Genomic DNA, 23819 nt, shown 5'->3' with positions numbered 1-23819 from the left:
GCATAATTTCATGTCCATTATGACTAGTTAAGAGCAGTACAAGGGAAACAGAAGACATTTATGGAAATGATCATTACTGCTTCTTTAATGAAAGGAAGAATGTCAGCTTCAGTAAAGCAAGTTCTTCACACACACAAACTGCTCCCACCTATCATGCTAAGCCATGGCTTGTGTTAATCATGGTTGATTTCACAAGCCCTAGTGTCTAGCTTCAACCATCAAACTAAGCCAAGGCCAAATCAACTACCTTCTGGTTTAGCAAGATTTGTCCACTGAGCGACATCACAACCCTAGTGTCATATGCAGCTTACTCCCTGAAAGAACCAAAGCACGGGACATTTTTGGAGGCACCCCTGCATGCCAAGTCACTCACAAAACTTCACATAGTGAGGATGAACAAGACTACAGTGGAATTAGGTAGCTCTGAAGGGTTGAAAAGCAGAGAGGAACTGAATACAAGGAACAGCCGTTCTCTCTGCTCCAGCATTCACTGCCGTTGGAAATCACGTTTCTTCGGGTGACTGCGATGGAGATGAGTGACAATCTACATAAAATTATTGTTCCCAACTATCAGCCCCATTAGGGAGAGCCTATGGCTTGGGAAGGAAAGAAGACACGGTGGCTCCTTTCCTTCCCTGACACTTACAGGATCATGGCTTACAACTCTGGAGGGTCCCCCCAGAGTGGCACAGTAAAAATAGCAGGAACAGCAAGCCACACCAGACAGGAGGAACGCGAGGCCCAAGGAAGGAGCTGCTGTGGGAAGTAGGTCAGAAAGGTGGCAGGTCCGTAGCTGAGAGGGAAGTGAGGGTGATCTTGGGGAACAGAGGAAAGAGGTGCTGCCTAGGGGAAGATCAGATGAAAGGAAAGGGAGTCCAAGAGAGGGTGATGGTCTGAAGAAGAAACTTAGGAAAGACCCACCCTGACCACTCAAGCGATAAATAGAGAGGGCGGGAGATTTGTACTTTCAGACTTGCAAGATTCTGTTAATGGAGCCTTACAATAAGGTAGATTTAGCTCATCTAGTCGTGTTTCCTGCCTGGTTTACCGGAAGGGCTGACAGTTGCTTGATTCTGCCTAAAGGTAGAGCCAGCTATGCCTCTTAACCAAAACCAGTTTGATGTAACACCAGTAGGACTTCTGCACAACTGCACCAATATAAAACTTCTCCCGGTCTCAAAGTTGCCTGTTTCAATTAACCAGCAGCTGCCTTCCTGACCTTACCTCCTGGTGCCACCCCACCACGAAGCAACCATCTGCGGAGGTAAGGAGGAAAATATCCAAAGAGAAATAGCTTACCTAAGGCAACGGGTGTTTAGGGGCTGACTGCTCTTCAGTCCACTTAATAAATACTCAATATCATCTGTGAATTCTTGATTTTCTCCAAATTCTACTACATCATTGAAGTGTTTCACATGTTGCACAACAGTATATAGCTGGAAAACAAGCAGACAATATGTGATCAGAGGTTAAACAGCTAGCTCAGTTCACTCATTTTTAACAGAGGTTTCTCTACTATGATTGAATATACCCAGATGCTTATCTTAAAAAAGAAGTATATTATGGAAAAATCAGATGTTAGTTGTTCCACTTACTTCTTTGTCTTCTTTCCTACATTTCAAGGCAGTTACTATCTCCTGATAGGGCTGAGTTGGTAGAGTCACAGTTTTTATTACTTTGGGAGGTGGTGCTGGAGCTTTGAACACCCCATCATCTTTAGGAATTGCCTCTTTTGAAGACCTCGCCTATTGATGAAAAGTACAGGAGATGTTGAAGCACAAGGCGGGATACACAACCCCTTTCCACAAGACTTTGGGAGAAGTGATTTCAACCATTCAAAGAGGCCCAACACAAACAGATTGCCTAAGCAAGATAATGTTATGCTTTTGAACTGGTCATTCTGACAGGTCCTGACTGAAGCAAACTTTCTTCCTGTCCAAAGTAATGCAGTCACATTTACATCTCACATTTGCAGTCCTATATAGCTCAACTCAGAAGGAAGTCCTAATGGTTTCAGTATGTTTACTCCACACTAAGAAAACTGCAGTGCTGATCTTTCAAAAAGAAATCACACACTTTCTGTACTTTTGTTGGTATTTAACGGAACAGTTTCGGGCTCCAAGTTCCATTAAACTGTGGGGTGAAAGTAATGTTATTAAAATGAATATTGCTCCACAATTTATCTGCATTTTAAGAGGTACTCCAACGTTAATCCTGCATAGGTATTTTCTTCAGATAGACAAATTATTGAAGAAAACAAGGATTTCATTGATTGAGATTTATATTTTGAGGACGTTGGTTTTAATTTACCAGATTTTCAAAAATAGTACTGGGCTTATATTCTATTGGCCATATTTATGTGGAAAGAAAATTTAACAGATTACCAACCATTCTGGGCTTCATTGGAAGGTTTTTATTTATCTCTACTAAGGTCTTAGAAAATATTTGGGTCAATATTATTATATGTAAAAGGATGATTCATTTCTAGGATTGGGATCAGCTAGACCCATCTGAACTCCGTTGGGTTGTAGACTGGATTTTGATGTTTAACATTATGGAAGAATTCTTTAAAAATTGGCAGCAAAGCATTCCATTAGAAACTATGGGAGGAATCAGGAATAGATACTTTAAATCAATTACTTGGATGGATGGATGAGTGTTGAGCAGTATTTTATCTTGCACACAGGTAATACAAAGGGGGGTATACACTAATTTCCTTCACATAATTGCTATTTTTGAGCTTGGCAGAAATTGGTCAGGGGAAAAAAACTATTAAGAAAATCTCAAAAAGGAGATATACTTGAAATACATGTTATAACTGGAAGGCGTATTAAAGAGTTTAGCCACTCTCTTTATTCTAAGAGACCACAAAATTTTATTTAAAAAAAACTGAAAAGGCTTCTACACCTTCTGTGGGGCAGGGGCTTTTTTAAGGGTAAAAAATGCTAATCTTTGGTAAGAGCAGAGGTCTATTCCATTGTTTCCCACAGGAATTCATTTGTTTTCATTTTATTTTTTTTTTAAATCACGCCCTTGCCCAAATTTTCTGCAATTTAAGTAGAAGGTAGCATTCAACATGGACTACCGCCCACCTACTCCTTTGGTGCTGGGAACAGCAGCTAACATTTTCCTGCTGTTCTGTTGGCCAGAATACTCAAAGCATTCGAAGTTTTGTTCCAATGGAACCCAGCCTATTTAGAACATTTTGAGTGGGTTTGTTTTATTTCAAACGTGAAACAAAACACATTTTCTGTTTTGTGTGTCCTCCTATCTGACCTGTAAAAGCTTTTCCTCAGAATGGCCGAGGAATGGATATTTATAAAACTTGACCCTGGCAGTAGGACAGACAGAAAGGAAAGTTCTGATGAGTTGCATGATACTTAATTCCCTACCCTCATGTTTTTTTATGGATCAGCAATATTTGAAATTAATTTTAAAGCAATACATGATTCATGTGACGCACAGTGTCGCTTAGGTTAAATCACATAACCAATGCAGATATAAAGATGTTTAAATTAATGTTTGGGTCCAACTGCATAGCAAGGTACAAAACAGGCAAAGCTAAGAAGCAAATGTCAACTGACAGTACTTTGTGCAATCTTGAAAAGTCATCCCCAAAAAATCAACTTAAGGTATTATGGTTTCTAATTAAATTCAAGGCAGCTATACCTCTCCTTCTGCACAAAGTATGTATGACACAACTCTGCATTTTTAAATAACTCTTCTGTGTTGTGGAATCGGAAATTCTGTCCCAGAACTTAACCACTAGAATCTGCAACAATTGTTCAGAATATTTCTACTGGTGAACGTGGATGATCTTAGCCCTAGCATTTTTAAAGGAAGGTGGCATAAAAAACACCATACTCACTGGAACACTTGGATTGCTCAGCCCTTGTGGTGCTGGGAGAACCTCAGATTCTGGCTGATTCCAATGTCTAGCATTGTACACAGCCTTCGTTGGTGACTGAAAACCAGAACAGAGCATTAGGATCCGAAAGTAGCCAGTTCGTGCTTTGTAATACCGCATGTTAAAGTGACCGGTTAATAAGAGACTTTGTAACGGACAGGCTTCTTTCCTTAAAATATATTAAGGAATATTTCCTTAAAATATTTTCTATTTTTTAATTTTAGTTTTAAAGATAATCCTCCAACATCAAAACTGAAATCCCATTTCACTGCTTCAAGTTCTGAGAATACGTCATTTGTTTTTTAGACTCTAGTGAAAACGGTGTTAGAGAGATAGGGAAGTATTTTCAAAATTATTCCAACAGAGAGTAAATGTTTAAAGCAATTTTTAAAAGTCCCACAGCTTACACTTTTAAATTAATATAACCAGCCACAACACAATATATGAGAACTACAAAATCACTGAACATGCAAGTCCTTCTATTAATTAAACACACTTTATAGCTCTCCAGTTTTACGTAGCCATACAGTGTCACACAGATGAAACAAAACTTCTGAGCGCCTATCAGATCCCAAATAATGACAGTTAGCTAGGTTGATGAATGCAATAAACACAAATCTTAATCCAATTTTGACAGTGCAATCTGGACATAACGCTGGGGAAGAGAAAACAGTGTTGGGGAGCTGCACGTAATCCATGGGATGACCAAACCTGCATTATACTATACAAAAAAATTGAGTATGTTCAAGAGAAGATGACATCATGCTAAAGTGTAAAGAATGTGAATTGTATCCAGTACAGGTGGGTCTCGCTTAACGACCACTCGTTCAGCGACTGCTTGAACCTGTGATGGTGCTGAGTGTACTTACGGCCAGTCCTCGAAGTTCGGGCTGTCACAGAGTCCCTTTGGTCATGTGATTGCATTTTGCAACCTTCCCTGCAGACTTCCCACAAGCAAAGTCAATGGGGAAGCTGGCAGGAAGTCACAGTCATGTGAGGTCCTCACTTAACAACAGTAACTGGGGACTGCCAGAACTACTGTCACTAAGCAGTGCGGTCATGTGACGTCATGCTTTACAACCACGTTGCTTAGCGACGGAAATTCCAGACCCAATTACCATTGTTAAGCAAGGACTACCTCTGCGTTTGTGATGTACTATGAAGTACAGAGAGGGATTTCATGCTCATATCATATTCTTTATGGACTTACATATTATGGTTAAAGAGACTCCGCTATGTCTTAACACTACCTCTAAAAAGGCAATTAATTTATGATGCTAATTTCAGTGTTACTACTTACCCTCTTTGGTCCGCTAAATATCTTTCGTGTATTTTCTTTAGACTTATCACCTTGTGGATTGGTAGATTTCTTATTGCTTTCAGGAACACTGGATGAATCTTCTGCAAACTCCAGCAGCTCTACAAGAATAAAAATATACTAGAGGAAGAACAGGCCAGGTTTAGACATGGGCACTCCACAATAGACAACTGCTTTGTTTTACACTATCTCATCACTAAATATACAACTGATGGAAGGCACCTGTTTACATCTTTTATTGATCTTAGCGCGGCATTTGACTCCATAAATAGAGATATCTTATGGAAAAAGCTGGCCAAGTTAAATATGGAACCTAGACTTTTATATTTGATAAAGGCCCTCTACACAAATACATGCTTGAAAGTCCGTACTGGAGTCAATGGCTCTCTTTTACACAGAGCATACCCACCCACAAAGGTGTCAGACAAGGATGTATCTTGGCCCTGATGTTGTTTAATCTCTATGTTAACGACATCCCAGGATTTCTCCGTTCTACGGATGTCCACATGCCAAAGATCCTCAACAGACATATCAATATCCTCTTGTATGCAGATGACATGGTTTTGATGGCACATTCCCAAGTAGGTCTGAGAAGACTGATGGGGAAATTTGGTGCTTACTGCGCTGCAAACTTCTTAAACATTAACAAGTCCAAATCCAAAGTGGTGGTTTTTGGGAAAAGATGGGCCAAATACAATTGGCACTTGGATGGAGAGCCTATAAAACAAATAGACTCTTTTTCATATCTAGGGGTGGTTTTCACAGATACAGGGCCTTGGGCTAATCATTACAAGCAAAGTTCTGCAAAGGCCACAGCAAGTTCTAAAACACTAATTAAACTACTTAGTTACAACCATCCTTGCTCTCTGCTCTCCATTCTGAAGGTCCATAAGGCAAAAGTTGTACCCGTGCTAACATATGGTGCCGAACTCTGAGGCCTATCAAAGGCCTCCTTACTTGAACAAAATCAAGCACGCTTCTTAAGAACTATTCCGGGGACCGACAGGAATACACCTGCAGCAGCAGTAAGAGCTGAAACAGGCACCCATTCTATTTACAGTCTATCCGTAATCAAAGTCTTCAACTATGGGTGGAGGATTCTCCCAATGGAACATGATAGACTACCAAAAATGTGCCTTGAAGAACAGATGGGCACACCTCAACTCTCCACATGGATCAACCAACTCCTCCAAACTATCGCATTCCTCGGCTTTTCATCACAATACTTACTTTCAGCCGGAGACCAGGCCAAGGCAATATTCAAACAAAGAGTCTTGGGTGTTAATGCCCAAACAGACACTGAGTCACTTGCACACCATAGGTCGTCGAAATAGCTGGCCAAGAATAAATTGTCCTTTCAAATAGAAAAGTACCTGACAATGGGTCTGACGCAATACCACAGGATAGCTCTTACTAGAGCAAGATTTGAGCAACTAGATTCTATGGTCAAATACGGACGATTTCACCAAGTGCCTTACCTTGAGCGGACATGTGTTTGTGGAGCACCCGAAGTAGAAGACATTGCACGTGTCCTGTTTAACTGCCAACTATATGCCCCAGCAAGGGCTCAGTACCTTCAGACACTAATTGACAGAACCACATACTGGGACCGCAACAAAAGACTATGTTACTTCCTCCAGGCACAAATACGTATGTGGTCAATAGAACTGTTAAGTTTATAGCCAGGGCTGTCCAACTGAGAACACAATTTATAGAACACATTGGGGTGGCATGTAAAGGTGACAAATTCATTTAAACTCACATTGTTTCTGTATTTTATCACTTGTTTTATCACATCCTGCATTTTTATCTTACAATTTTATCTCTATTTTATCTTACCATATTTTATCATATTTTATCTCACCATAGTATATTCTAGTTAATTTTACTGTTTTTAGCTGTTTTATGGTATCACATTTTATATTTTATAATGGCTGATGCCCAACTTTTGACTGATCAATAAAGTTATTCCTACAAGAATAAAGATCATATGGTTAACAAATAACAAACCTCACTCAAAAGAGAGGAATTTGTTTCAAAGGTGAAAAGATTAAACATATACTAAGAAAATCTGCTTGAAAAAGCAGCAGTAGCTTTGAGACAAGTGTGCTAAACAAAAAAGTGGCAGCAAAATTTACCTATTTTATCTCCAGAAAAACGTACAGCCACCTTCTTTTGACTTAAAATCACAGTAGCTTTAGGCTCTTCTGTATTTTAAAAGAGGAACAGAGGACTCCAGATTACAACTATAGGTGGGTATTTAACATTCCCCACAATGATAAAAATAAAAAGGGAAGGAAGCGTTGTGAAAATCAGTCATGTAAAAAGGATCCACTGAGGGATGCGCGCGGGGGGGGGGGAATACATAAAATACAACTAAAGAGGAAATAAACTACTACATCTTTCAATTTTTTTGAAGGCTGGAAACTTTCTTTTGAAGTAGCAGTGTGTTTGATGAGGCTGAGAGGAACTTCACAAACCATCCTACTGTGAAAAGAAGAGCTTTAGATGCATGCTAAATAAAATGCTGGTGAATAGCAAATACCCATGCAACAGGTAACAGTTCTATCAAGCAATTTTCAGTTTCTTCTCATAAGCTAATAAAAAGAAAGTATTTCTTGCCCACTACTAATATACATGTCTGTTTCAAGAAATATATTCTGCCTTAACCTTGATATCTATCTGTTTAAAAGGAAAATCTACATGGGTCAGTAGACTATCCTTAACTGGTATTTCATCAGAATTAACAGTTCTTTAGAACAACTACAGTGTTGATGTAACCTGCTACTTAATTTAACACTAGCTAAATGGTGAGTCCAATTAACATCAGCTTCAAAATGGCTTCATGGACATAAAAGCTGAATTAATTAATGCAAAACACAATAGAAACTGTCACCATATGCATGCCTATATAGAAACAGGCAGAACTGTTTCAACATCTATCTACCCCAAAAGCTTATGTATTTAGAAAAATACTCTTTCCTCAACTAATAAGAAGTTCAGAATTAATATCCAACATAACTGTCTACAGCTTACTAATCAATAAAACTACCAGACTTCTATGGAAGCAAGGGACAATCAAAAAATAGTAACACAAAGTAAAATTTAAAAAATTAAGAATAGCCTCAAAATCCCAATGAAACTTCCTGATGAGCTGAAATCTCGTTCCATATAACAACACTGGTTCTTTAATTACTACCTAGAAAGGAGCTTAACTGCAACCCCCCCATTCAAACATAGATGAGGATTTGAAGCCGCAGTCATAAAGATGCTTTGATAACTCTTTTCATTTCCCTATAGAAACTGACTCTATTTTAATATTTAATGCATCTGTAGTTTTGATTATACGGCTTTTTAAAAGGCGTGTGCTTCCTCCAAGTAATCTGGCTCTTAATAACTTTCATCCTTTCCCACACTTCCACTTTGCAAGAAATTAGAAACAGGAACTACATGTTTGCTAAAATGTTTAACTTGAAAACAGCCTTACCAAGAAAGGATCACAAGGTTGGTATCTGAGTTCACCCCACGCAACACCCCCCAACGCATTCCTCTTGCCATGGATTCAGAAATACTGTTCTTATATGGAAGGACAAGTATCATTCACTGGCAGCACCTCCATCTGGAGGCCTTAAGATTAAGATCGGTACGTCTTTTTAAGAGTGGAAGTTAAAATACACATCTGCAAATAGACCACATGTAGCTACTTGTACCTTTAAAGATTCTGACATTTGATAACCAATAAGTCAAATTAGCCAGGAGAGGACAAAAACCAGGATGTTATGCTAATTACTAAACATCGTTCAACACTTTAGAATTATAAATATAATTATACATAAATCACTATTGTGATTATTCATCTTCACAGCCTCCAGCTTTAGTGTAAGGGCAGTAAAAACACTAGGCCATATTGCTTCAATGTGGGGCTGGCTGCAAAGCAGGAGGCCTGCTACTGAAAAAAAGCTGCATGGATCCATTCCTAACAGACAGGCCCTTCCAAGTAGATAAACAGAAACTAGCACCACTTGCACAAAGGAATATTTTATAAAATGTAATGAGAAATAACAATAAAGTTGAACAGCAAAACAATATTTGTTTTTAAAGCAACTCTTGTGGTTAATAATGTAGAAGGCAAAACAGGAAGACTAATTCTGTTCGAACGTTAGGGAAAAAATCCCAAAAATAATAAAGGCAGGATAGAAAATAGATAGATAGATAGATAGATAGATAGATAGATAGATAGATAGATAGATAGATAGATAGATAGATAGATAGATAGATAGATAGCAATTTGACAGTGGCACCAATTAGCCAGAGAGATACTAGACTCCTCTTCACTGAATATGGTTAAACAGAAGCTGGACTTTTCTTTAAAAGCACAGATACAGTATGGATCAACAAGCCAAGGTGGGGAAGAAAGATATTGGGGAGAAGGAGATTGGAAGCAAACAAAGACCAAAAGAGAATACATATACAATATAAATTAAAGTGATAAATTAACAGTTTAGACAGAAGGAGACTGTTGCCAATATTAAGCATCATAAATCTCCTGAGGGTGAAATATGTAACCAAACCATTCAAATTGCCCAAACATAATTCACACCCAGCACCTTCTAATGGCAATGGGCAGAATTTAGTAACTTTTGTTCACCTCTAACACAGCTTTCTCTGCTCCAAATGTTAACAAGGGAGGGGCTGAAAGGCTGCAACAGAACAAGTCAAAGGCTACGTCTTTTTTCAAGATGAAATAAAGGTGTTAGTGAGGATAGACTGAGTTAGGGACCCATCCCTGAAAAGTGGTTTCGACCGGTATTTCAAATGACAAATTCTCCCACGGCCCACCACAGAAGCCCCACTGCGTTCCAGCAAAAGAAGGGTGTTTGGCATAGAGCGAAAAACGTAGCTTTTGTGTGCCGTGCACAGAAAGTCTTAGCGCCCTGGCTCCAAATTATTTATTACACTTCAACCAGCACTGGAGGGCTTGTGGACACGTATTGCCATTTCTCAGTCTTGTCATTATCAGATTATGAAAGACTGAAAACAGATTCCTAAGTATTTGTAAATCTTGTCTGCTCAAGCTGGATACCATTGATTTCCCAAATATGGTGGCAGTTGGCAAGTCTCTTGGTGAACAAGACTTCCTTCACTTTAGAGTAATTAAGTTGCAATTGACTGCCACGGCAGAACGTTGCCTGAGCCTGAAGCCTCCGACATCAGCCAATCTAGAATGAAAGCATTGTCAACCCAAAGGGATGTGGAAAGAGGATTATGCCCTAGGGTAGAGCCTGTAGCATGGAAGTAACATAAATATTTAATAAAAGGGGGGCAAGGATACACCCATTTGACTAAAGTGGGGACAAATGGAGAAAGACCTCCACTAGCAGTACCTTTAGGTGTGTTTCCACAGAATATAATATAGATGGAGTAATAGTGATCTACTGATTTGGTTGCCAGGTTCCTTCAAACCTCTTTGTAGGGACCGAATCATTGCACCCGTTGTGAATGCCCTAAATCAGATTCCTACATGAAGCAGAGGGGTGGAAGGTCTTAAAGTTGCCACGTTTGAGAAACGCTGGTCTAAATGAATACGTACTTCCATTTCTGTTGCTCTGTGGCAGCTCCTTCCAAGGATAAGTAGCAGCTTCATAGCAACGTCAACTCAGATATTCTACGGTCATCTGAAAAGTATGCTCTCACGGCCAACCCTCTGCCCCAACCCCTTCCCCATCCTTACTGAAACACAAGCAAGCCACTTTCTAATGTAACTTGGATTGTGTTTTAATTGTTGAATTTTTAATTGTTAGTTTTTATGACTGCCTTTTTTACTGTACACTGCCCAGAGTCACAAATCTGTGAGATGGGCGGCTATATAAATATGCATGCATGTATAAATAAATAAAGTATATCAACTGGCCAAAGAAATTAAACACAATTTTCATTGAAGAAATCCAACCAATCTTACATAGTATGAGATCATAAAACAGTATTTATTCTGGCACATTATGAATAGCTATCTGATTGAAATTAGATTCTTTCTAGTTCTTTTTAAGCTAATTTAGAGACCCAATTAAGTATCAGAGGAGTGTCTTTTGAAATATATGCAAAGAAAAGAAATTATCTTTGTACTGGAGAGTTCTGTAATTTTTTTAAATATTTATTTTTAATAGAAGAATTTCTTCACTACCCAGCTCAAATGTAACTCTCTCCTACTCTGTGATTAAATTATTTACACTGCAGCTAAATCATCCATTTTTACAACCTTTAAACGTTTAGCCAGTCTGTCTTGTTACTGAAATATTTCAAGCATTTTACTTAAATAGTTTAACTTCCTTGGTAAGTTGATGAAAGTTTCTTTTCTGTGGATTGTGCATCTTTTCAACAGATGAAATAAATTACAGCATGTACTTCCAATTGTTTCCCAAGCAATTCATTGTACCACTTTAACAAATTTTCACAAATAAAGATTCTAGAATCAAATATATGTTACCTGCCATTGTTTAGACCCACTCATTACCTTTATAAAGTTCCAAGCTACTTCTCCTCTATCAAATATCAAGTTAAACAAGATGCAGGACAGATAATCACGACATCGTTAGAAATTCTTCAGGCTGCTTCAGTTTCCTATTACCTGAATCACTTCAACACTTACACAGAATCCAAGGATGCTTTCAGTTTACTATTCCTTTTTTCGTTATATCTTTGTGTTGGAAGAGTTCTAAAATAATATAATTCTGCATATTCAAAATTAGTGTCATTCTACACTTTCAACATTAAACATGTCAGAATGGAAAAGTGCTTCTAAAGATTCAGATATTCAGTTTTTCGACAAAGTTTGCTTTCGGGAGGGGACAAGAAGGGGCAGTTGAGAATTTACTGATCTATTTTCAAGACATCTTGATATAGCAAGGTCTCAGTATTATTTATTAGGATGTGAAGTTACAGTCAAATTTGTGTTAACAAGCAGAAACTTTAAAAAATAAACAGATTACATCATGGTCTATTGGACCACAGGAGCAAATTTCTCCCTACAAGGTTGATTCTACTAAAATAGATTAGATTTATATTATAATTTAAGATGGTAGTCAGACTGTCTCAATTTAAATGATAAAACTCATGATTTAAATTACTCATAAAGAAAACTCAACGGATCTCTGTTCAGTAATAATTTATTCTACTTCTCCAGATTTTCTTCAAAAAAATAAAGATGAAAATCTGCTGCTTATTCTCAGCATAAGTAAACCAGAGTTTAATGAGTTAGTTCACTATACCCGAGTGAGCAAACCACATTTTTTAAACGTCTGCGGAGATGTTAACTTACCTGAATTGGCGCTCGACTGGCTGTCCTGGGAATAGCTCTCATTTCCTTCAGAAGTGGATTGCTGCGAGGAAGAGGTGGCTGTCATTTGACTTCTTTTTTTATTGACTTTCCTTTCCAACAGTCGTTCTTCATCGTCATCCTCACTTTCACTTAAGTCATCAAAACCAAAGTATTTAATTTTGTAATTGGAGCTTCCAGAGGTTCTAGATCCACCTTCACCACCCCCTCCTTCATCGTGGTCATCAAAGCCAAAGAATTCTAACTTGACATCTTTCTTGGATTTGGTATTGCTAGGCCGGAATCTGGTTGTGGTCTTGGCTGTGGCTATGTCGGCCTTCTTTCTCAGACGCCCCGCCTCCCCCAGATCAGTAGGCGTCGCTGTGGCAAATTCATCGATACGGTCCATGGTATCTTGAATGGTAACGTTACAAACTGATAAGCATGATGGGTGGAGAACAGTGTAGTCTCTAGTCCTTCCCACTGTCCCTTTAAAACTGGTCCCGCTACTTAAAGCAACTTTTCTTATTGGGTTCACACCATCAGTATTTGAATCACTGTTGGCTTTGGCTAGAGGTTGAAGCGTGCCGTCCAGTAACTTATCAAAATTTGTCATTCCCTGCAATTTTGTTTTGTTTGATCTACAGTATGTCCGACAATTACTCGGCCTGAGAACAGTTTGCATCAGTTCTTCATTAATGGCTTCCTTTGGACTTTCCATTTCTTCTCTGAATAGATCTTCATCCTTGTTTTTTATCTCTGAAAGTGGTTCATCATTAAATCCTAACACATATTCTCCTCTTTGGGCGTCCTCATTTTCATCTTCCCAATCATATAAGCCAGTTATAAGTGATCCTTTAGTATGGGATACATCTGATGGAGAGTCTCTATTTGCAAGATGGGAATCCCAAGAATCATGAGAGTCCTTGATTTCAATGTTGTATCCAGGAATTTCTGCTATCTGAGCATTAACTGTGTTGTCTTCAGCATTCTTGTAGAAGAAATGGCTGTTCTCATTGTCCTCAGGATAATTCAGTTCAGTATCTACAAAACAAACACCAGTGAAATGAATATACCTGACACCACAAACTGAAATTAGTTTAACTGTATTTTTCATCAACAGATCATGAAAGCAGATGTTTTCGATAAATAGCATCTTCCCTATTTTGGCATGTTTGACTGAAATACTAAGTATCTTGTTTACAGTGTTTTCTGTATCCTTCAGTGAAGGAAACAGTCAGATCAAGGAAGAAAAACACTTCTGCCCATGCAAGAGGGAAATTTAGGGAAAAGTACCTGAATAAAATTACTCTAACTTCTGTGTATGAGCCAGCAAAGGTTGATGCTGGACTAGGAACAGGGGCCACGCAATCACCCTGTCTCAGCTCAGCCTACCTCACAGGATAGTGGCTGTGGGAGATTGTTGGACCGCTCCTAGATATAAGTACATACCACATAAAAGTACTAATACCAACAGTGTAGATTTGTGAGCCATCCAATGTGTCAGTTCATATCTCACTGAAAGCAACACAGGGGTTTCTCCTGCTTCACACTAGATATTGCTCCCTTCAATATTTAAATACAAATATAATCTGACTACTAGACAAACTAACAGCAGCCTAGTTCCTGTAAACAAGCTTAATTAGGTATATAAGAAATAATTACAATCACTGTGGCCCACTATATTTTGTGATATATTGGAATCTAACAGCTATTTTATCCATTCGCTTATTTCTAAGATTAATTAACCACTGTACAGCTAACAGCTCTGAGGGTGATGCACCATAAAAACACAAATTAATTAACCGGGGTGGCACAAAGGGAAGTACACAGAAACAGCAGAAACAGGGAGGAGGAATTCTTGTATGCGTTTGGGAGAAGCCAGTAGCAGGAGGCATTTTATTTCAGTTTCACCATGTTTCCTTTTGAAAGAGAGGGAAACTAAGAACTACCTGTGGGTCATTTCATGAGTGGATAAAAACCTGAAGCAGCTCTACATGCATAAACATTAGCTGCGAAATCGGTCGCAACTTAGGGAGTGGAATACAGAGATGAAACATCCTAGAATAACGAATGGAGCAAGCACAGATGCTTATACGTTGCTGCCTCTTATTTTCCCAAGATGTTTTCTATTAGGGCTGCATCTGTGGCTTCGGATTGCTCAGCAGCATGTACTTGTGCTCGCCAGCAACTCCTAAACAAATGCACCTTTTCCTGAAGTTACACTACAGACGCAGGCGGCCTCCTTATCATGTTGGGAAAAGAGGCAACTGCTTTAAAGAGCCGCACAGAGATGCTGTGTGTGTACCCAAGCTCTTAGATTCAGAGTGCTGCATGGCCCTATTTAAACACTGCCTTCTAGTGTCCTCTTTCTGATTATATGTAGGTTTGAGAAAAAATTGTACAGCAACAACTATTTAATGATTTGTTGAAAGTGTCACTTGCAGCAGTTACCAGAGAAACACTACAAATGGTAACTTTTTATTTAAGGAAAAAGACTTCCCATAAGCCTCCTTTTCAAAGCACACTTTTGAAACAACAGATCCAATTTATTAATGTGATTCATACTGAATTCAGTGGAATCTGCTTCTGAGTAGATACAATTGCAAGCTAAATCTTATCTTAACTAATGGACTTGCCTAACGTTTATTCTATTTCAAAAGTTCACACCATCAGGTCTGGCACTGATGAGAGTTGGCTAATTCTCTGATTTTTAAGAGTTTGATCTAATCATTCCTTGCAGAAACCCCATGTTCTGAAAAGAGGCAAAGATAAACCTAGATTGCTCCCCTTTCATGCCTCTTAATTTGATATGCCATTTATATAATTCCATTTCAGCTGGGTATGGAGGACACAAGCTTTATAATAAAGTAAGGTTGGGAATCCTGAATCAAGATTAAACCTAGTTCTGCTTTCTTTTCCTATAGAAGCCAATCTTAAGACTGCACAAAAGACCCGAATGCAAGAACATTCTCTGGGTTTTATTTATTTGTTTGTTAAATTGTGTCACCACCCATCTCAATCAAAGAGCGACTCTGGGCAGTTTACAATAAAACTGGAATAAATAAATATTAAAATACAATAAAAACAATATTCTTAAATAACAATATAAATATAAAATCCAAGATAAGAGATGTTAAAAAGCTCTTAGGTTAAATTCATTTAATTCATGGGAGCCTCTTCAAGGCGCTAATGTAACATATTTGGAGGCATGTTCCCCTTTTGTGCCCTTTCTGTAATTTCATAACATTCTTTTTGAGATGTAGTGACCTGAACTGTATGATGTATTGAAGAGATCAACATAATGGCTGTATGTTACTAGCAGTTGTATTTTTATTTCCAATTCCTTTTCTAATGATCCTCAACATGCAATTTCTTCTTTCTTTTTATCAAGAACCATGCAATGGAAAAGTATTTTCATTAAGCTGTCTACTATTACTCTGAAGTCTTTTCCTGGTGGTAAGTCACTACCAACACTGATCCTATCAGCAAATACATCTAGTTTGGACTGTTTTTTGCCCCAACAGTTCTAACTTACTTTTGCTTATATTGAGCTGCATTTGCCATTATAATCTCAATTTTCCAAGTCTGAAAATTCCTGCTGAAGTTCTTGATTCCTTTTTTTTTGAGGGGGGGGGGCTTAACTACAGTAAATCATTTGATATCTGTTTCACTTCTCACTTATAACTCCAGGTCACTTATGAGTAAGTTAAAAAATACTGGGCCCAGTATAGCTCCTTCCTAACATTTTTCATGTTTAACCCCAGATTTGGAGAGTAGGAAAATACAGAAGGCAATTCAAATATTACAACTACATTATTTATGGCAGCATGTTATTGTACTGATAGAACTTATATTTCTATCAGAAGAGAAACATTAAGTAAACACCTCCCAACTACAACTCCAGACTACATGCACTAGAGTACTATCAATAAAGACAGAAGGCATGATATAACTTTGATGTCTTTAAACATTAGATATCTCCAGAACTTAGAGACAGAGCAGACCACAACCTCGACTTTAAAAAATACTTTTTAAGGAGGAATATCTGCCATGGATAGATAAAATGATATATCTGGCAGTGCTGGCCATCAATACAGTACAGTACAGTATTGCAAATTATAATAGCTGCATCATTTGCATGATAAAAAGACTGATACACATAGCAGAATCTACACATCACTTGGATAAGCCACAAATTCTGCATCATCCATTTTCTTCAGTAGGTTTTGCTTCTTTTTTAAAATTAAATTACAGATCGTTATTTTGTGCAAAGTTAGCTATAGTTCATCTTAAAAGCTTTAGTAATTTTTCAACTTGTTTGGATTAACAAACTAAATAACACATACTTAACATGTTAATCTTTTATCTGTACAGACACTGACCATAATTTAAGCTTTTAATCTCCCAGCAGCACAGAAGGGAGAGGCAGCCAACCTTGAAGTTCACTGTGGCTCATTTGTGTGGCAATAAACTATGGTCTAATACAACATACAGATACATCCAATCTGACAGTCAAGCAAAATTCCTTTAACTCTCACAAAACGACTCAATGCTGAAGATAAAGAAAATCCAGTAAAAGCCTGCCAATAAAATTCTTAATACTCAAATGGTATTAGGATCACTAGTTGAAATGTAAATTGATGAGGACACAATTTTGCTTTCAATGAGTCAGAATGCAAAACCTAGAAAGAAACCAAGACAACAGTTTCTTCATTCACAGCTGTAAAATACCAAATCTGAACTTTAATTATATAAATATATGTGTATGTTACCGTAATTGTACTATATATGCAGGCACATGCCTAGTGAATAAAGAGTTGTTATTTTACCAAGGATTTCAGGAATCCAGATGACTATTACTCTGTGGGATTTCATCTGAGTAAGTAAACACCATATGTTTTTCTTTCAATTCTTGAGCAGGTGGATTTGGCTAATGAATAGTATTATTACCCTATGATTTTCACCCGAAGCTTGAGTCCTATTAAAACCTTCAATTTTGTATCCATTTTTAAAAGCTCAGTATTTTCAGAAAGCAACTACTTCTTCATACACACACACACACACACACACGTACACACACTGCACCACAGTTGTACAATAACACTTCATATGAAATTTAAAACAGTTGGACATTATGGCAAGAGAACAAAGCATGCCGCTTTCTTTTTTTCACTTATTCCTGCATTAACACGCTTTTATATGCAGGTGAGATTTACAGGTTTTAGTACTTGTTATATTCCTATCCTACCCCATGGGTAGAAAAGTTCCCACTTACAAGTTGCAGCAGAAGGCCTTTTCAATTACATTTCTATAACACACACAGTTATTTTTTAAAAAATCTGAATTTATAAAGGTGCTTTAAAAAATAAGAAATCAAGGGAGAAAAAAAGTAAAACAATATTGTGCCAGATTTAGAATTAAAACACTATTTAAATAGAGATCACAAGTAATTGGATTGATAACTGTTCCAAGATTGAAAAGTCGACAAACTGCAGTGTTGAAAGACATTAACTTGTAATCAGGTACCACCATAAAGTTTTATAAAGATTGCTAAGTTTAGCAAAGTGCTTTGGATTTGTTGAAAATGTTATACAAATGCCAACACTTAAATTCTTTAACATATGAATGCAATGAAGTTTGATGAGTGTATTTCTAGTTGCAAAAAGCCTGGCAAGCAGGATAGGAAATGGATTAAAGCATTGTAGAAAAGAGCATGACTAACTAGCACCTCTTGCAACTTCCTGAAAGGAATTATGATAATTCAGATCAGAGATCCAGATTGATCCATAGGAATATTACTGTTTCAAAGAAATCATCTACATACCCAAATCATTGCAGGTAATGGTTCCAAAAACAGTCACTGTACTAGAGGTTATAGAAGAGGGTTCAATGGCTTGGATTAGTAAAGTGACTGGGAAATAAACAACAATGGACAGATAAAATGCCATAATCCGACAGAAATTATAATAATTATTTAGAGGTACTGCAGCTACCACTGTTCAGTATGTATTATTCTATTTAAAGGAATCTTTCTTTAAGATGTGAGAGAAAAATATGCCAATATCTTAACTATTCTTGCTTAATGTCAATCCAACGACCTTCCGGTGTTCCCCTATATAAACTAATACAGCAGACTGTTTATAAGTATCTACACCTTGCTGTTCCAGGAACTAAAGATGCCAGGGATGCCCCTTATATTTTGTTTCTTACCCAGACCATGACGATCTAGCCATTCCGCTTTCTAGCGGTCAACCCTCCCCACCAGAAACCAGACTGGCACAATCCAGAGGAGAAAGAGAACACTCTGGCATTCACTGGGATGTTGTGTTCCAACCGCAGTTTTGCACATCCCAAGTTGCTTGCCACATTAATGAAGAATTGTATCCTTGGATATTGTACTACGACTGTAATTCTTAACTGACAGATCAAGTACAGTACTGGAAGCATGGATATTTCTAAGTAACACAGGATGTTTAAGATAGGGAGATGTCACTGATTCGGTTACATTACTATGATAGGAAATGAGGTAAGGTTGATAATGTGGCTTTTTTTTATGAGTGGTAACTTGTATTCACTTGACTGTACTATCTTTTCTCCTTTAAGAACCTTTAAAAGGATTCTGTATTGATGCCTTGACAAACGGTTTTACGCTTTGTTAGTAAGAAACAGACTGGGAAGACTAACTTGCTGAAAATTGCAAAGATCCTCATCTACTTCCGGTGTACTTCAGAAACAGGCCACTTCAGACTATTGTGGGAACTACAGCACTCCAAAAATCATATTCATATTCAACAAAAGTTCAGCTTACCAACACTTAGGGAAAAACTAGTCTGCAAAATGACCGACACTGAATAAAATGCAATTCCCCTTTCCTAAACACAATTTGACATCAGTTTTGTTTGTTTTTAAACCAGCTTTAACGGATGTAGAAACAGCTAGGCTAAATCTCCAAACAACCAAATCGTACATGGGAGCAAAGTACCTATTTCTGAAGATGGATTCTGATTCCCTATAGCAGCAACATCAGAACGATAAGATTAAAAGACAGGTGAGCATATTCAGGTGTTGCTCATACCTCTACGCCGCATTAGCTCTTCCAATTCTACAAAGAAATAATTGGCCTAAAAATTACTTTCTCTAATCACTGTGTGTATGAAACCTATGGGGATCCTTCAACTGGAAAAATGATTTTACGCTGGAAATGTTTGGTTTTTTTTTACTCATCTGTACCTCTGCAAATCATATAACCATTCCAGAGTTCTACAAATAATTGCATGTCCATGTTTGGGTATTTACAGCTCTCAGAAACAAAGGCATATGTTACAAAATATCAGTTGCCTCTTTGATTTCAACTTTCAAAATATGAGGAGTGTCCACGGCCTCCTCCTTCCCTACCACCACTCCCAAACGCATGCCAAGTGGGGCGATTCGAATGAGAAGAAACCACAATTTGGCTAAGACAATGGCTAGCTTGGAACCCTGAGCTAACAGTTAGCGCTGAAGACAACCATATTGCACAACGTACCTGCAGCTACAGGGTTAGCACTGCTACTTTTGAAGTCTCCATCCGCAGTGTTTCTGGCTGAATCCTTCTCTTTCAAGTCATACACTGCATTATCAAAAGACACACATTTCCCGAACAAACTATCTTCACCAACTGATGGAGGAATTTTGCTACTAGGCTCAAGTACAGAAGAGAAGTCTCCAGGCTGAGAAGCTTCAACAAACTCCAGCTGAGTGGAACCTTTAGCCTGTGACACATTTTTTGAAGAAACTGGCAAAGATTCTTCATCGCTGTCAAATCCAAACGGATCTTCTATTGCTTCCTCTTCTACTCTGGGTTTCTTAGGGATCTCAGAAATATCTGGCTTGATGTTGGGCCGCTTCTGGCCTAGCTTGGCCATAAAGGTCGTTTCTCCCCATTTTGTACTAAGAGTGGTCCGTTTGTTTGAAAAAACTTCATCGAATTTTGAATTGCCGTTACCACCTTTCCTGCTATATGTCTTCCCAAATCTGGATGTCATTTTGACCCTTGTTTCATATTCTCTGTGGAAAGAAAAAATGCTTTAAAATACAATTTTGATTTTATAAAAAGACATCAGTATATTTCGTATTTAAAAATAGTGAACAAAATCCCTGGTATTTTAAAGCTGCGCCTAAAACAACTCAAGGGTTGATGAAACCACCTAAAATAAAGGTACAATTCTTTACATGTTGCATGCACAAACAGAAAATGCCAAGAGTTGTTTTGAAAAAGTTTGCTTCATATGCATTTTTTCCCCACAAACAGTATGACATGAGATATTAGGAAAACACTGTAAATGATTTTTTGTTTACTTAAAATCATTTTACCTATGGCTGAAAACTTTAACCACACCTTATACATAAAGCAATCTTGTAAGATGAAGAGGAAAAAACAGCTGAAGATGAAGGAAGTGCTCCACATTTTAATGTCTCTTACAGGTGGAATTTTTTTATAGTGAATATAAGCCAGTGCTATCTGTCAAATTTCATCTGCCCTGGTACACAGATAAAAAAAACATGCCCCTCAAACATTGTGGATGTCAGTGAGGAATTTGGTAAACAGTGTTACATAAAACAGGTGAATTTGGCTCTTCATTCAGCATATTTTCACAGATAAAACAACATGGACAACAGTTTATGGCTAGGTTTATAATAACTAGGCCTGATCCCGGAAGGCTATTCTCATGTCCTCATAAACTAGCTAACATCATTTTAGCCTAGCATACTCGATGAATTCAGGCCATATAATGTATACTTCAGCTTGTAATGTGAACCCAGGGAAATCTGTTACGTGATAAACTGCGGTAAGCAAATCCTGTGAACGTAGCCTGTATTTGCCAATGCATTATCACGTACAGACGCTCCAAGGCATCTCCAAAGTAGAGCATCTTATAATAGTCAATTGTCTAGACAATACTTATGACTGACTGTTGCCAGACTACAAAGAGAATCACACTTTTTCACCAGTCTCAACTTCAGAAACAGTCTATGCATAGAACCCACCCTGAGAGCACTCCACGACTGATAGTTGACTAAGGAGTACAAATATTAACAAGCCTAACCTACAGGCACGTTTAGATAGTTGAATGTTTACCAGATTACAGTATATTACAATACAGAAGATCCAGTTAGTCCACCATCTTTCCACCTACAAACACGCCCACTTGTTCACGAGCAGCTTATCTAAACCCGAATGCTCCAGATGCACTGGAATATATGGAAGCTTTCTAGACGTTAAGGTAGTGGTAGTCCAGTGATCTGGAGAGCACCGGGTTAGGGCAGATGTTCTGTACCCAAAAAATGCTAACAGAACTGACAACTCACGGGTGATCTGCACTCACGTATCTTCCACTGGCATAAAGGAACTCTGGTGACATTCATCAACAGATTTTAGCGATGGCTGCCAAATGCTTTTACTTGCAAAGGAAGTCTACAGTCAGTGCAGGACACAAGTTCAAGTGTAGTATTTCTGGGAAAAAACACCAAGACAGAGTGAACCAGAGGCTGCTGTCACAGCTAAGGAAGCCACGTATCTCACATGGGATATGACATTTTGACTAACAACTAGTATTTACATTTTTTTTTAAAAAAGGGGGAGGGCTCTGAATCATTTATCTGCTCCTTCTTCCCAGCAAGCTGTGAGGCAGCCATCACACAGTCAGATCCCGTACCTGATTACGATCCGGGTCGCAGGTCCAGAGGCATTCCCTCACTACGCCTAATCCTAAGAACCCCACCCTCCCAGTTTTTCCTTGGCATGAATGATTCTAAGAAACCCCAGATCCTGCCCTTGCAAAACTTTGGTTGGCCTAACAAAGAAAGATACTGCCTCTGCAGACTTTGAATTAAGGAATAGAGCGCCTTATTATCTATACTTTCCTCTCCCTACAATTATGTCTAATTAGGCTGGAAGTTTTACACTCCCAAGGAGATCAGCCGAAGCCTTAAATTAGACAAGCCTGGTCTGAAATCACTACCTTCCCCACCATTAGGAGAAGCTGCGAGCACCCAAAGGGACTTCTTCTTTCCGGCTCTTTCACGCCCGGGACACTTGCAGTTTGTCTTTGCCCACCACGTCTAGTCCTGGCCAGTGAGACACCATGGGAAACAACCTCCACACAGAAAAGAAAGTTGTCCGCAGGAAGTGCCCTCTGAATCCTGCCCGACCTGAGAACAATCTCAGCGGATCAAACCGTGAAAGGCACATCCGTCATCGCACTCGTGTCTTTCTCTTAGTTGCGGGGGGAGAGCAGGAGACGGCTAATGGTGGCCGGGAGAGCCCCCCCTCCTCCCCGCAGCTAAGAAGCCCGTCCCCCCTCCCCTCCCCTCCCCCCCGCTGCTGTCTCAGGAAAAGGCGCCGAGATCAAGGGCGTCCCTCCCTCCGAAGCCTTATCAGCGGCCAGGCCGCCTCCCCGCCGGGGGGGACTCTAGCGCGGGGGGGGCCGCGCAGGGAGGGGCGTTCGGGAGAGGAGGCCACCAGGAAATCCCCGCCTGACGGCCGAACCGCCACCGGGGCGAGCCCGCAGCCCGGCCATTTCCGCACGGAGCGCCTGCGTGGCTGTCGCGGACGGCGCGCTCTTCCGGCCCCGTCGCCTCTCTCCTGCCCGGGCGGCGGCGCCCCGTCCCCTCCGGGCCGCGGGAAGGCAGCCCGGCCGCGCTCCTGCGGCGGCCCGGGGACGGCGGCGCGGCCGAGGCCGAGCCCGGGCCCGAGGGGGCCGCGCCGCCTGCTTACCTCAGGAGGCCCGGAGGAGCGGCGGGAAGAGCCGCCTCCGCCGCCGGGGCCGAGCGACCCTCCGCGGCCGGACTAGGGCGGGAGGACGCGGCGCCGCCGCCCCCTGCGCCGTCGCCGCCGCCGCTTCCTGCGCGCCGGGGGGAGGACGACTACGATGGCGGCGGCGCTGCGAGCAGGGCCCTGGACCATCGCGCCGCCATTTGCCCCCGCTGCTTCCGTCACGGAGCGCCGCCCCCCGGCCCGGCCGCCGCCAATCCGCGCGCGCCTTACTCAACCCGCCCGCCGGGCCCGCGCCGCGCCTGCGCAACGCCTCGCGGCGGGGCGCGGCCTAGGCCCAGCGCGCAGGCGCGCCCCGGGGGCTGCTGGGAGTTGTAGTGGGCGGCCCGGCGGCCAAAGCCGCGCTGACTCAGCGCCCCGAGCCGCTGGGGCGGCTGACTTGGCAGGGGCTTTTCCCTCCTCCGCGGCGCCCGTCGGGCTTCGCAGCACGGCGAGGCGGTCTGATCGGCGGGGCCTCCTTTTCGGA

At 40.0% G+C, this 23819-nt stretch overlaps 1 protein-coding gene across 4 annotated transcripts in view; it reads right to left on the bottom strand.

The window, feature by feature from the left end:
- The window catches only part of WAPL (WAPL cohesin release factor), a 148167-nt gene extending 124647 nt beyond the window's left edge, over nt 1–23520 (bottom strand). For 2 of the 4 annotated variants that reach the window (XR_010068243.1, XM_063307744.1), the window contains exons 1-8: nt 21889–21989; nt 20066–20586; nt 12541–13581; nt 7364–7432; nt 5208–5326; nt 3869–3964; nt 1596–1745; nt 1300–1436 (exon numbers count right to left, since the gene is read on the bottom strand). Coding sequence is in view for 3 of the 4 variants with exons in the window: in XM_063307744.1 (XP_063163814.1) it covers nt 1300–1436; nt 1596–1745; nt 3869–3964; nt 5208–5326; nt 7364–7432; nt 12541–13581; nt 20066–20586; nt 21889–21941 (2186 nt within the window). In the remaining variant the exon portion in view is untranslated. Of the gene's footprint in view, nt 1–1299; nt 1437–1595; nt 1746–3868; nt 3965–5207; nt 5327–7363; nt 7433–12540; nt 13582–20065; nt 20587–21888; nt 21990–23296 lie in introns of those variants that run through there. The other 2 variants (XM_063307746.1, XM_063307745.1) reach the window with 2 other exon arrangements.
- Between the last annotated feature and the right edge of the window lie 299 nt (nt 23521–23819).

This window comes from Candoia aspera, chromosome 6 (genome assembly GCF_035149785.1).
Source record: "Candoia aspera isolate rCanAsp1 chromosome 6, rCanAsp1.hap2, whole genome shotgun sequence".
In the NCBI taxonomy this organism is placed as follows: Eukaryota; Metazoa; Chordata; class Lepidosauria; order Squamata; family Boidae; genus Candoia; species Candoia aspera.
The sequence above is the reverse complement of the archived record's forward strand: the minus strand, read 5'-3'. Positions and strand labels throughout refer to the sequence as shown.